The 12,987-nt window shown below is 44.6% G+C and overlaps 1 protein-coding gene across 4 annotated transcripts in view; it reads right to left on the bottom strand.

Annotated features, from left to right (window-relative positions):
- Positions 1-12,987, bottom strand: part of ATP2B4 (ATPase plasma membrane Ca2+ transporting 4) — a 91,239-nt gene that overhangs the window by 38,484 nt on the left and 39,768 nt on the right. For all 4 annotated transcript variants that reach the window (XM_087436742.1, XM_087436720.1, XM_087436735.1 and 1 more), the window contains exon 2: positions 7,836-8,504. In XM_087436742.1, coding sequence (XP_087292868.1) covers positions 7,836-8,028 — 193 coding nt within the window. In that variant the 5' untranslated portion in view covers positions 8,029-8,504. The remainder of the gene's footprint in view (positions 1-7,835; positions 8,505-12,987) is intronic.

Genomic DNA, 12,987 nt, shown 5'->3' with positions numbered 1-12,987 from the left:
CTGTCAGGCCCCGATCTCAGCAGCTGAGCATCACACAGACACCTGTCCAGTCCAGAAGAAGGTTTGAGGCCCTGCTCTCTGCAGTTGCTTCTCAAATACTCACACAGCCTCCTGGAGAGGGGGAGGAAGGCTTGGCAGGAAGAGAATGCTGGAGACACAGGAAAAGGGTTTCCCCTAGAAATACATCAAGACAAGGCGAGAAAACCTCATCCCCCAAAACATGAGAGAGGAAGCCCCAGCCAAAAGGGGAGTACTTCTGGCCCTAAGAGCCAGACTGAACATGTGAGCTGGGAGGGTGATGAGGATGTCAGGCTGTGAGGTCATCGCCCCTGCCCCGCACTGGGGAGTGATACAGACCCTGCCCAGGCTGGCGGGAGGACAGAATAAGCAGCAGTGGAAAATCTGTGTCTGCTGTGAGCCTGTGCAGGGGCCCAGGGCAGGAGGAGAAGCTGCAGCCCAGCCCTCAGGGGCCTGGATAAAGCAGGAAAGGGCCAGGGCCAGCCTTTCTAGGACGCCAAGGACTGTTGGCAGAGGTACCCCTTATCAGAATCAGATTAGCTCAAGAAAGGGTGATGTTAGGTTCGACATCATGAGGGACTTGCCAGATCTCTGACTTATGATACCTTGCCAAAGAGAAAGCAGAATCTTCTACACAGACAGTACAAGGGAGAGGCTTCCCAGGGTTGATTTGAAGGCAGTCCTCTTTGATAGATGAGAAGAACAGACATCTGAATACCTTTCAAGTCCTACCTTAAAAAACTTGGATTTGGGGGCTAAGGGGAAGAGTAGCTTACAATCAATATAGGGACCAACAGGTTTTAGCCAGCTCCTGCTGTTCACCAACCGCCACTCCTCAAGGGAGGCAGAGCACTTGACCGCCTTAGCCTCTCCAGCTTAACACCCACAGCTCAGAGATGCGCTCTCTAGCTGCTAGACTTCTAGCCCCTAGAGACAAAGCAGTCTCTGCAAGGCAACAGCAAGAGGATGATAGGGAAGAGTATCCCTTTCCTCATCTTCAGTCCAAAAAGCCCTGCCGAGGTGGGCGGCTTCCTCAAAGAATGTCTCCATGAATGCGGCCTCTGTTCCACGCCTTTCTTGAACACTTCAACTCTGACACAGAGAGAAAGCTCCCTGAAGCGCCCTCCTCAGCCCTCTGTTCGGCCCCGTTCTCCCATACGACATGCATGTGCTTCCATCCAGTGTCACACTCCTCAGTGCTCACACCTCGGAGCTAAATAAAAAGAGCAAAAGCCCCACTTCCAAGGGTAGATGCAATGCGTGCCTCAGCCAGGGAGGCTTTCTCCCCACCCCTAGCTGATGGTTTGAGGCAAGGCAACCTCAAGAAGGTTCAAAACAAAACAAAAACTTGTAAGAGTTCTTGCTGAGCTGCCAAAGGAATGTAGCACAAAAGGTTCCAGGCCTGGTAGAAGGGGAGAAAGCAAGGAGGATTCTCAGGTTCAGGAAGACTTAACCACTCTCCCCATCAAGATTTCTCTGCCCCCTGCCTGGTAGCATTATGCCAGCCAGGTCAGAAGCCCAGCTCTGGGCAAGGGTGGCCTGAGTAGAAAAGGATTCGCAGAGCCTGGGGTTGGGGTGGGAAGAGAAGGCTCACAGCTGTCACGCACTGTCAGCCTAATTCAGCCCTACGCAGGAAACTCAACCCAGACAGGGAACTCCCAGGATGCACTGTGGAATTCCCTGCAGCGGGGAAGGGATGAGGGAGGGCACTTTCACTGTCCTGTCTTTCTCAATCATCACCATCCGGCTGTTGAAGCTGCTTCCCCCAGGTTTTGTGAAAGCCTTTCCCACCCCTCTACCAAGCACTAACTATTTCTGTTATGAGGCTACTGGACTTGCCTCAGTTACTTAGAGCACAGGGTAGCCACTTTCTGGCTGTTTGAGCTGTCTGCCCATCTCTATGCCTTCCCCTCCCTCCAAGATATTCTTTTGGCTTGAGTCTCCCTCACATCTTAAACTAGTGCTAACACATCTGCCCAAAGTGTGATGGGCAGAGTGGACCACAGGCTGTTCATCTCTGCAGCCATGCCCACATAAATTGTTTGCAGTGCCATTTATTTGGTATCTTCAGTAGAGCTGGGGCAAGAATTCAAGGTGATGGCTATGGGGCAGAAGGCATGAGGAAAGAGAGGTGGCTTGGCTATGCTTCTATCCTGAAATTGATGAGATCCTAAAAATGGATATTCTAAAACAGACTCTAAGCCCTAAAGATAGGGAGGAAAATCTCAAAGAAGCCAGTCACCCATTTTCTCACATCCGTACCATCCCATATTCACTCACCTAGCTCTCTACATCCCCCAACACTAACATTCCCTAAAGCAGTGGTCTCTAAGCAGGGGGCACGCTTCCATGTGTTGGAGCGTGGGGGAAATATTAGAACTTTTTATATTACTTTATCCATTTCTATTTCTTGCATATCATATTATGTAAATAATATTAGAGTTAGAAGTACTAACAGTAATACAGCAGTGTTGTAGGTGAACATTTATTGGGGCTATGTGTTCAATTTTTTTTCCAGACTGACAATGCTACTAGAAATTTCAACCTGCCACTCTGAGGAAGAGTCCAATCCCAGTATGTCCCAGCTTGTAGGAAAATGGACAACTCTTGGTAGAACATGCCACTGACCTCAAAAGGCATGGTAACAGGAACACAGTTAAACCCGAGAGATCTTCAGGTGGCAGGAGATATTAACCTAAATCCTGCAGTTAATGAAACAAAATCATAATTTGGGCTGACTGTCTTAAAACAGATTCTTTCCCCTCCTGCCATTTACTCCCCAAAGAATCTCAGCTTCTCAAACCTAGTAGCTGCTCAATAATTATGCAAGGTAAAGACGCTTTCTCCTGCCAGGAATATTCAGTAAGTGGTAGCGTTTACCATAGAGCATGGCCAGGCCAGAGTCGCCCTAGGCAGTCAGCTGATACAGGAGTCCTGTCTCCAACTTCTAAGCACCCCCTCCACCACGCAATCTCTTCAGTTTAGGTCCTTGTACTGTGTGCTCCCATAACACCCTGTTCTTCCCCATCATAGCACCACGACAATATTTCTGGAATTGCCTTAATTTCTGTGTATCTGATACTGGCCTGAAGCAAGGCTGACATGAGGGAAGCCATGTTGTAATTTAGAACAATCTCTGACTAAGTCACCCAGGCTGTATATGTTTTACCTTGCACGTGGGCTAGGAGATAAATAGCTACCCTCTGGGAAATAATCCTGGCTGACACATGTACCTCCCAATAGTGATAGATGGCTCTTCTGAGTTTCTTAGGAACACGGCAACCTCCTCAGAGAAGAACCTCTATGCTGGTATCCATCACTGATGACAACTGAAAGACCTGGTGTGGCATCTCTAGTCACCAATGCCAGATGGTCAACATTCCTGAGCCCCTCCTTCATAGCCCACTAGTCCCTATATAACTGCTTCAAGATTATGTGCTTGTTTAAGATGGTCTTTTGGACATGAGTCTGGCATCTTCCGATTTTTCTGGCTAATCAAATAAATCCCTTTCTTGACCACCGACTTGTGTGCCATTGATTGGCTTCAGGGTTGCGGCGAGCAGAACGAGCCCTTGCTTGGTCACATATCCGCTTGTAGCCTCTAAGCTCTATGGAAGGAGGAACTGTGCCTGTACTGCTCACCCTTGTGTCTCTAGCACCTGCTGGACATTAAATATTTACTGAATGTGGTTGAAAAGGAATTGGAAGCCCTCTGTATCCCACTGTCATACCCTCAAATCTGCAGAGGAGAAAAGAAGTAGTAGGGTACAGAGGGGACATGAACTAGAAATTCCCACTAACATTCTTCTAGATCCAAATTCAACAGAAATAGTCTTTAGCTTTCTGAAAGAAGCTCACAGGTAATTTATTGTTTAGTCAATAAATTATCTAAATAATAGTCAATAAATAAATAACCTTCTCTGCCCTTTCCAGTCTGGGCCCAGACCTTCCCCCTAATTGTTGGTCTAGCTCCTGCTCAGAAAACATCATTCTTCCTCCTAGGATAGGTAGCGTAGCTGAGGACCAATGTGGAAAAGTTCTGTGGGGAAAGAAGACTTCATACAACCATCTGTCTAGACCAAACAATCTCTCATTTAGGGTCTCTTCTTCCTACACACAAAGGGAGACTGAGACTAAGGAAAATATCTCTTCTTTCTTACCCCTAAACCACAGGTAATTCTCATTATGGATTCACAAAGGTTTCTCCTGCTCACTGAAGCCAGGAGATACCATGGAGAACTGCTCAGAAGATAAAAGGCTATCTTCTAGCAGGTGTCATCCAAAATGCTCTGCTCTTTGGGAATTGGAGAGATTCCCTGGGGTGAGCAAAGAAGAGACAATAGAAAGAGGGGGATGAAGATATTGGAATGAGGAAAGCAAGCAAACTACAGAAATTCTATTGGTGCCAAATGCTCAGATTTTCCCTGCTGATAAACCCTAGGCAACACAGCTTACTCCCTCTGGAGCTAGAGCCTCGCCCCAGCCTCTTTGCTTTCCTTAACGCGGCAGCCGCAGTCCAGGCTGAAGTCTTGAGCCTCGTTTCTGAGAGCTGCGGAAGCTGAGCACCTCCAAGTCTTCTCGGGTCTAACAAGCTGTTGGCCACTGGGGTGACTCCTCTTACTCCGGCCAGCCACGGGCACTCAAGGCACACACGCCAATGCTAAATTAACACTAGCACTGGGTCACAATTAGACATTTTATCAGGCCTTGAAATATAAAACAAACTTCTAAATTCCCTGTGCTTCTGAGGTTCTCTGTGTTGCTACTCTAGCATAAGAGGCAGCAGAGCATCAATGGACTGTGAGTGAGAAAACATGACGTATTCCATCACATTCTACCCTGTGGTAAGACCTTAAACAAGTCATTTAAACCTTTGGCCTGCTGAGAGAGAAAGCGAGAGTGAGACACAGAGAGAGAGAATGAATCAACATTAAGTCCCACCTGCTTCTAGAATTGTGTAAATCTAGAATAATAAAACCATGTTCATGTCAGAAATGTTATAAACTCTGAGTTCCATAAGGTTTTAAACCTTATGCTATGGTTTAAAAAAATCAATCAAGGGGCCAGCCCAGTGGCATAGTGGTTAAGTTCGTGCACTCTGCTTCGGTGCGCCGGGGTTTGCAGGTTCCGATCTGGGTGCAGACCTACACACCGCTCATCAAGCCATGCTGTGGCGACATCCCACATACAAAATGGAGGAAGACTGGCACAGATGTTAGCTCCGTGCCCATCTTCCTCACCAAAAAAAAAAATCAATCAATCTATATTGAAGATGCGATCAACCCAAAAGAAAATAAAGGAAAGAGTTATACTCTAGGAAACAATCTCCCCAATCTTACTTCACCTTGGTTTCTAACCAGCAGAATTCAAGCACCAGGTAAATTTCTTTATTCTTATTCTTAGTCTGCAGGCACCTCCCACAGATGACAAAACTATGGTCGGCTGTCAGGTACCCAGTGTGGTCTCTTGTGAACAGCTGGCTTTTTACAGTAGCAGCTCACTGGGGCACCTGGATGTTGATGCTCTTTTCTCGGCCTGCCCAACCAAACAGCTCAGCATCACCCTTGTCTGGGGAAGACTCCTGTGTCATAGCTCTCCTGTGTCTCCTTTTTCTATCCTTTTATTCCTCTCACACACAAGGAAGTCATTGTTGGCACAGAGGGCTAAAAATTATCCATGGAAAAGTTGTTTTCTGACACCCTGCCTCCCCAGCTCCAGGATCAGCCCTATGGTAAGTCTTATATTGAAACAAATCAGAATACACATTTGTGATCTAAGGAAGCAAGAGAATGGCAATGCACAACAGTTCCAATGGCAGGGTACTGGGATACAGGCATGGCCAAGGTCTGTAGCAACACAGGTACCTGCCATCAGAAGGGGCGACTGTCAACTGTAAGTCTGAAACCGGGACTGGGAAAGAATCTAAGGGCATTAACTATGTCTATAACATTTGATATCCTGTATTGAGATTATGTAGAATATATGTTGGCTTTTGGGAACGGTATCTCTGTGGGAATCAGAAAGTAAACAGCAGCAGCTATGAGAAAGGATTTGGGAAACTAAGAGGAAAGCCTGGATCCTGCTATTAGGAGCTTCCCAGGTTCCATAGTATTTGGACTCCTGAGTTTCACTGTGAGAGAAACAACTAACCAAAGGGATCAAGAATAGTATAGGAAGGGAAAAAGAAAGATCTTGCCTAAATTCTGATGGGTGTTTCTAAACCACAGCATTATCTCAGTGAAAATACAACAGGAATAGCCTCATTTTAAAGTCATTACTACTACAAAAGTGGCAGAATAAAGAAATCCAGCTGACAGGAAGTAGGCAGTCATTACATACTAGCCAGAAAGCAAAGACTGAGCCACATGAAAGCAACTAAGCACTGCCATCTTAACCAGGTCTCTCTGTGACATCAAGAGGTGAATGGAGGCAATGACAATAGTTGTAGCTACCTGTGCAGTAACTCTCCAGATATAATCATACACTGCACTCCGTGGGGACTCATATTCTGGCAAATATCTTCAGACACATGAGCTCCGTTTTAATCTGAGACGACTAATTTATTGAATATCCATGACAAGCTTGAGCACTATACATACGTTCTATTATTTAATCCCAATAACTCTATAGGCTAGCTAGTAAGATCATTTTCAAAGAAGAAACAGACTCAGGGAGGCTGAGTAAACTGTTCAATGCTATTCAGCTAGTAAATGGTAGAGACAGTATCTGAACTCAAGCCTATGAGACAGAAAACTGAATTCTAGAAGTAAAGAGGACAGTAGGGCAGCTCTTTCAGATTGCAAAGAAAACAAGACATGGACAATGTACAAATATCTAGATAAAAATCTCTCTCTCTCTTTTTTTTTTCCCTTAAGAGTCACTAAGTCACTAACTTATAGCATTGGGTGGGGGCAAAACTTTGTCTTAGAACTGGCAAGGAATATGACGTGGCCTCCACAGAAGGCTCAGAAACAGTATACCTCAAGAAGGGGAAGGCACCTAAAGCACAAGATTACGCTCCACCTCACGCTACTCAACCACGTCCTGCCCACTGAGACGACCAAGCAAGACCCTGTAACAGAAATGCTGAGACCAGGCCAAGTAAGAAAGCAAGCTTCCTTTTGTTCTCTCTCCATTTTGATTAGGCAAAATTTCACTGGGCAACTGGGCTGAGCCAGGCAAGCATGAAACTGCAGTTTTCATTCTCTTTTAAGAATAGATCAAGAAGGACTATATTAAAAGTGCATCAGGCAGGCTTGAAAAAGTCATTAATAATTCTCTGACAAAAAACAGAGTGAGTAATCCAAAGATATGGTGGGTACAACTCTCCACCTTGTGATTTACCATCCCATTTCCAACTGGATGCAATAGAGAAGTGCTACATTAAGTAGATGGACTTACTTTTTTGTGCCCATCCTCCCCAATTACACTGTAAGATCAGTGTGGGGAAGAATTATATCTTAAAACAGTTTTGCAATCAAAGACTGATACAGGGACTTGACGATTATTTACTGATAAAAGCATCTCTAACACAAACATTTGTAAAACAGAAATAAATATCCTCCTTTCTGTACACTGATACAGAAAAAGGAGGAAAGAATGATCTAGAGAATACCACAGTCCCTAAATATCACATCTGGGAAAGAAACGGCTCTCATAGCCTCACCTCCTTTCAGTGCTCAGACACCACACTTTTCCCACCAGACACAAATACACCACTGAGGTCTCTAGACATTTGCCTTCTCCAAAGCTGGGAAGACAATCTCACTTAACAGTAGCCACCTGCCTCCAATTCCCCACCCTGATACGGCCTTTACCTTCCACAGGGTTGGTTTTCAGTCTACTGCAGAGATTCGTTATGCCTCCATAGTGGACATTGATCTGGTTTATTGCATCAGTAGAACGCAGCTCCATGAGCTTTCTCAGGTCCATTACTGTGCAGCCGAAGTCCCCCTCGCGGCTCTCGACCATCGAGTTGGCTGGCAGGGCATGTTCTGTGGGGTTCGTCATTTTGCCTGTTGTTACCAAGCCCCTCAAACAGAAAATGTGGTTTCCCTTCAACTGACCAGGGTCTCTTGCCTCTCTGCCTCACTTCTTCCTACTTCTTGCTTCTCTCGGGGCCCGGTTAGGAAACAGATCGACTATATCTTGTGCAATAAGCTTCAGAGTTAGCAGCCTCAGGCCCAGATCCTTTTTCAAGTATGAAGCTTGGCAGCGAGAGGAGGAAGAGGATGGGGGACCTGAGTGGAAGCCGGACCACGTGTCACGATGATTGGTGTCCCCAGGTGGTGATGGAAGCAGTTGTCCAGGGTAGGTAGGTTCCTAGCTTACACCAACTTGCCCAGATGGAGGTGTAAACAGGATGTGCATGTTACCATGGAGGCAACCTTAGCAACAACCAGCAACTGCGGTGGTAGAGAGGCGGCAGCTGGTAGAGGAGGAGGAGGAAGAGGAGGGTTCCCTGGATACCGATGACAACTGGATCTCTGGAACAAAGATTCAAAGACAGACAAAGAGAAACAATTAGAGCAGCCAGGGGGATCCAGCACCTATAAAGGCAAGAAGTACTCATTCTAGCACCAGGGTTTAGGTGACAGTTGAGGCTCGACCTGAGTGAACTGACTCAGAAGAGGCCCCTTCCTCCTTGGGAGGCCCCGGCAGCCTGTAAACCCCAAGGTGAAGAAGTAATTTCAGATACACCCCAGTATTCATATCTCACCTCTCCCAAACCAAGTAACACAAATCCCACAACTTGAGAAACTTGGAAATAAAAGGTTACGACCTCTAATGGCTCTAAAGCTCTCCCTGTCTGTTCGAGGGACCCACTACAGAATCCTTTAGTCTGACCTTACCTCTAAGAGGTGAGAAGATGTCAGAAAAGGAGTCCAGATGTGAATGATGTGGAGGGTGGTCTGCCACCTCCCCTACCCCCTGCACCCTTCCTCACTCCCAGCACACACAGTTACACACCAGAAGGACAACCTGATAGAAGCCCAAATCCCCTGAGGCCCCTTAGAGTACTCAGGCTCCAGGCTGCTGCAGTTGTCAACAGCTCAGGCACTAAGTTCAGGTCTTGGAGCTGAGCCCCACCCCGCTCCAAAAAGCTTTTGTGGGAAGGGGAGAGTAAAATGCTCTGGCAGTTGGAGATACAGGGTGGGACCTTAAGAGGACAGAGGAGGCAAGATAGTGAGTTTGAAGCCTATGAGTGGTAAAGTTCCCTGGAGCAGGGATAAGACAGCTCTCATTCAGATGGAGCCCAGGGCCACAGCAAGGTCAGCAGGGGATCTGCTGTTAGCCTGTGTGTGAATGAGCACCAGAGGGTGCTGATTCAAATCAGCATTTCTCCCCTCAAAAAGTCACGTGTTACCTCTCACGCATGCTGACTGGGGGGAGGGCGGAGCCATCTGAGGTGAGGATATGGAGGGCTGAAGGTGGGAAGAAGGCTTATCCTGAGCCCTGTTCTCAACTTCAGAGAGGGCTGCTGTGTGTCATGCAGGTGCCACTGCCACACACCAGCCATTTAAACGTGAAGGGGCTCTTCGTGAACGCAGCACCAGAACACGGGGGGCTAAGCCCTGGTCAAACAGTCTCTGCTGACTGGAGTTCAGTTACCAGGGGTGGCTAGGAGCTCTGCTCAGCCTCTCTCCAATAAAGAGATGACATCCTTGCTTCTAGAAGGTCAACAAAGAAGCATGAGGACCATTAGGTAAGGACTTGACTTTTTTTTTTTTTTTAATTTTTTATTTTTTATTGATGTCATAATAGTTTATAACATTGTGAAATTTTAGTTGTACATTATTGTTTGTCAGTCACCATATACATGTGTCCCTTCACCCTTTGTGCCCACCCCCCAACCCCCTTCCCCCTGGTACCACCAAACTGTTCTCTCTGTCCATATGTTAGTTTATCCTCCACATGTGAGCAAAATCATACAGTGTTTGTCTTTCTCTGTCTGGATTATTTCACTTAACAGAATACCCTCCAGGTCCATCCACGTTGTTGCAAATGGGATGATTTTGTCATTTTTTATGGCTGAGTAGTATTCCATTGTATACACATACCACATCTTCTTTATCCACTCATCAGTCGAGGGACACTTGGGTTGCTTCCACTTCTTGGCTATAGTGAATAATGCTGCAGTGAACATAGGGGTGCATAAGCCTCTTTGTATTGTTGATTTCAGGATCTTTGGATAAGTATCTAGTAGCAGGATAGCTGGATCATAAGGTATTTCTATTTTTAATTTTTGAGGTATCTCCATACTGTTTGCCATAGAGGCTGCACCAGTTTGCATTCCCACCAGCAGTGAATTAGGCTTTCTGTTTCTTTCCAGCCTCTCCAGCTTTGTTGTTTTTTGTCTTGGCGATTATAGCCATTCTAACAGGTGTAAGGTGATATCTTAGTGTGGTTTTGATTTGCATTTCCCTGATGACTAGTGATGTTAAGCATCTTTTCCTGGGCCTGTTGGCCATCTGTATATCTTCCTTGGAAAAATGTCTGTTCATATCCTCTGCCCATTTTTCGATCGGGTTGTTTTTTTGTTGTTCAGTTCTACGAGTTCTTTATATATTATGGAGATTAATCCCTTGTCAGATATATGATTTGAAAATATTTTCTCCCACCTGGTGGGTTATCTTTCCATTTTGATCCTGGTTTCATTTGCCTTGCAGAAGCTCTTTAGTCTGATGAAGTCCCACTTGTTTATTTTTTCTTTTGTTTCCCTTGTCTGAGTAGACATGGAATTCGAAAAGATCCCTCTACAACCGATGTCAAAGAGTGTACTCCTATATTTTCTTCTAGGAGTTTTATAGTTTCAGGCCTTACCTTCAAGTCTTTGATACATTTTGAGTTAATTTTTGTGTATGGTGAAAGAAGATAGTCTACTTTCATTCTTTTGCATGTGGCTGTCCAGTTTTCTCAGCACCATTTATTGAAGAGACTTTCCTTTCTCCACTGTATGTTCTTAGCTCCTTTGTCGAAGATTAGCTGCCCATAGATGTGTGGTTTTTATTTCTGGGCTTTCCATTTTGTTCCATTGATCTGTGTGTTTGTTTTTGTACCAGTACCATGCTGTTTTAATTATTATCGCTTTGTAGTATATTTTGAAGTCAGGGATTTTGATGCCTCCAGCTTTGTTCTTTTTTCGCAGGATTGCTTTAGCTTTTCGGGGTCTTTTATTGTCCATGTGCATTTTAGTATTCTTTTTTCTATTTCCGTGAAGAATGTCATTGGGATTCTGATTGGGATTGCATTGATTCTGTAGGTTGCTTTAGGCACTGCAGACATTTTAACTATGTTTATTCTTCCAATCCATGTGCATGGGATATCTTTCCATTTCTTTATGTCATCATCGATTTCTTTCAATAATGTCTTATAGTTTTCATTGTATAGGTCTTTTACTTCCTTGGTTGAATTTATTCCTAGATATTTTATTCTTTTTGTTGTGATCATACATAGGATTGTCTTCTTGAGTTCTCTTTCTGTTAGTTTGTTATCAGAGTATAGAAATGCAACTGATTTTCATAAGTTGATTTTGTACCCTGCAACTTTGCTGTAGTTGTTGATTATTTCTAATAGTTTTCCAATGGATTCCTTAGTGTTTTCTATATATAAAATCATGTCGTCTGCAAACAGCAAAAGTTTCACTTCTTCATTGCCTATTTGGATTCCTTTTATTCCTTTTTCTTGCCAAATTGTTCTGGCCAAAACCTCCAGCACTATGTTGAATAAGAGTGGTGAGAGTGGGCACCCTTGTCTTGTTGCTGTTCTCAGAGGAATGGGTTTCAGTTTCTCCCCATTGAGTATGATGTTGGCTGTGGGTCTGTCATATATGGCCTTTATTATGTTGAGGTACTTTCCTTCTATACCCATTTTGTTGAGAGTTTTTATCATAAATGGATGTTGGATCTTGTTAAATGCTTTCTCTGCATCTATTGAGATGATCATGTGGTTTTCATTCCTCGTTCTGTTAATGTGGTGTATCACATTGATTGATTTGCAGATGTTGAACCATCCCTGCGTCCCTGGTATAAATCCCACTTGAGGATCCTGTGTGATCTTTTTAATGTATTGCTGTATTTGGTTTGCCAATATTTTATTGAGGATTTTTGCATCTATGTTCATCAGTGATATTGGCCTGTAATTTTCCTTCTTTGTATTGTCCTTGTCTGGCTTTGGTATCAGGATGAAGTGTTCCATCTTCCTCTATTATTTTGGAATAGTTTGAGAAGGACAGGTATTAAATCTTTGAATGTTTGGTAAAATTCTTCAGAGAAGCCATCTGGTCCTGGACTTTTATTTTTGGGGAGGTTTTTGATTACTGTTTCAATCTCTTTACTTGTGATTGGTCTATTCAGATTCTCTATTTCTTGTTGATTCAGTTTTGGGAGGTTGTATGAGTCTAGGAATTTATCTATTTCTCCTAGATTGTCCAATTTGTTGGCATATAGTTTTTCATAGTATTCTCTTCTAATCCTTTGTATTTCTGTGGTATCCATTATAATTTCTCCTCTTTCATTTCTAATTTTAGGACCTCTTATTAATTACTTTTCCAAAAATCACATGTGGCCAAAGTTCCTGCTGATTCTAATCAATCCCGTTCTTGACAGGTTCCTGTGATAGAGGTGGTTACACCCTTCCCTCTCCAAATTCTCCCTCTGCCTCCTCCTTCTACCATAGATTGTTAGAGCTACTCTGACTTACAAAGGGTTAAGGAGGCAGGGTTTTTGTTTTTTTTTGTGTGAGGAAGATCAGCCCTGAGCTAACATCCATGCTAATCCTCCTCTTTTTGCTGAGGAAGACCGGCTCTGAGCTAACATCTATTGCCAATCCTCCTCCTTTTTTCCCCCAAAGCCCCAGTAGATAGTTGTATGTCATAGTTGCACATCCTTCTAGTTGCTGTACATGGGATGCAGCCTCAGCATGGCCAGAGAAGCGGTGTGTCGGTGCGCGCCCGGGATCCGAACCCGG

Source organism: Ceratotherium simum, chromosome 2 (assembly GCF_057802395.1).
Source record: "Ceratotherium simum simum isolate JZ-2026a chromosome 2, ASM5780239v1, whole genome shotgun sequence".
NCBI classification, from domain to species: domain Eukaryota; kingdom Metazoa; phylum Chordata; class Mammalia; order Perissodactyla; family Rhinocerotidae; genus Ceratotherium; species Ceratotherium simum.
The sequence above is the reverse complement of the archived record's forward strand: the minus strand, read 5'-3'. Positions and strand labels throughout refer to the sequence as shown.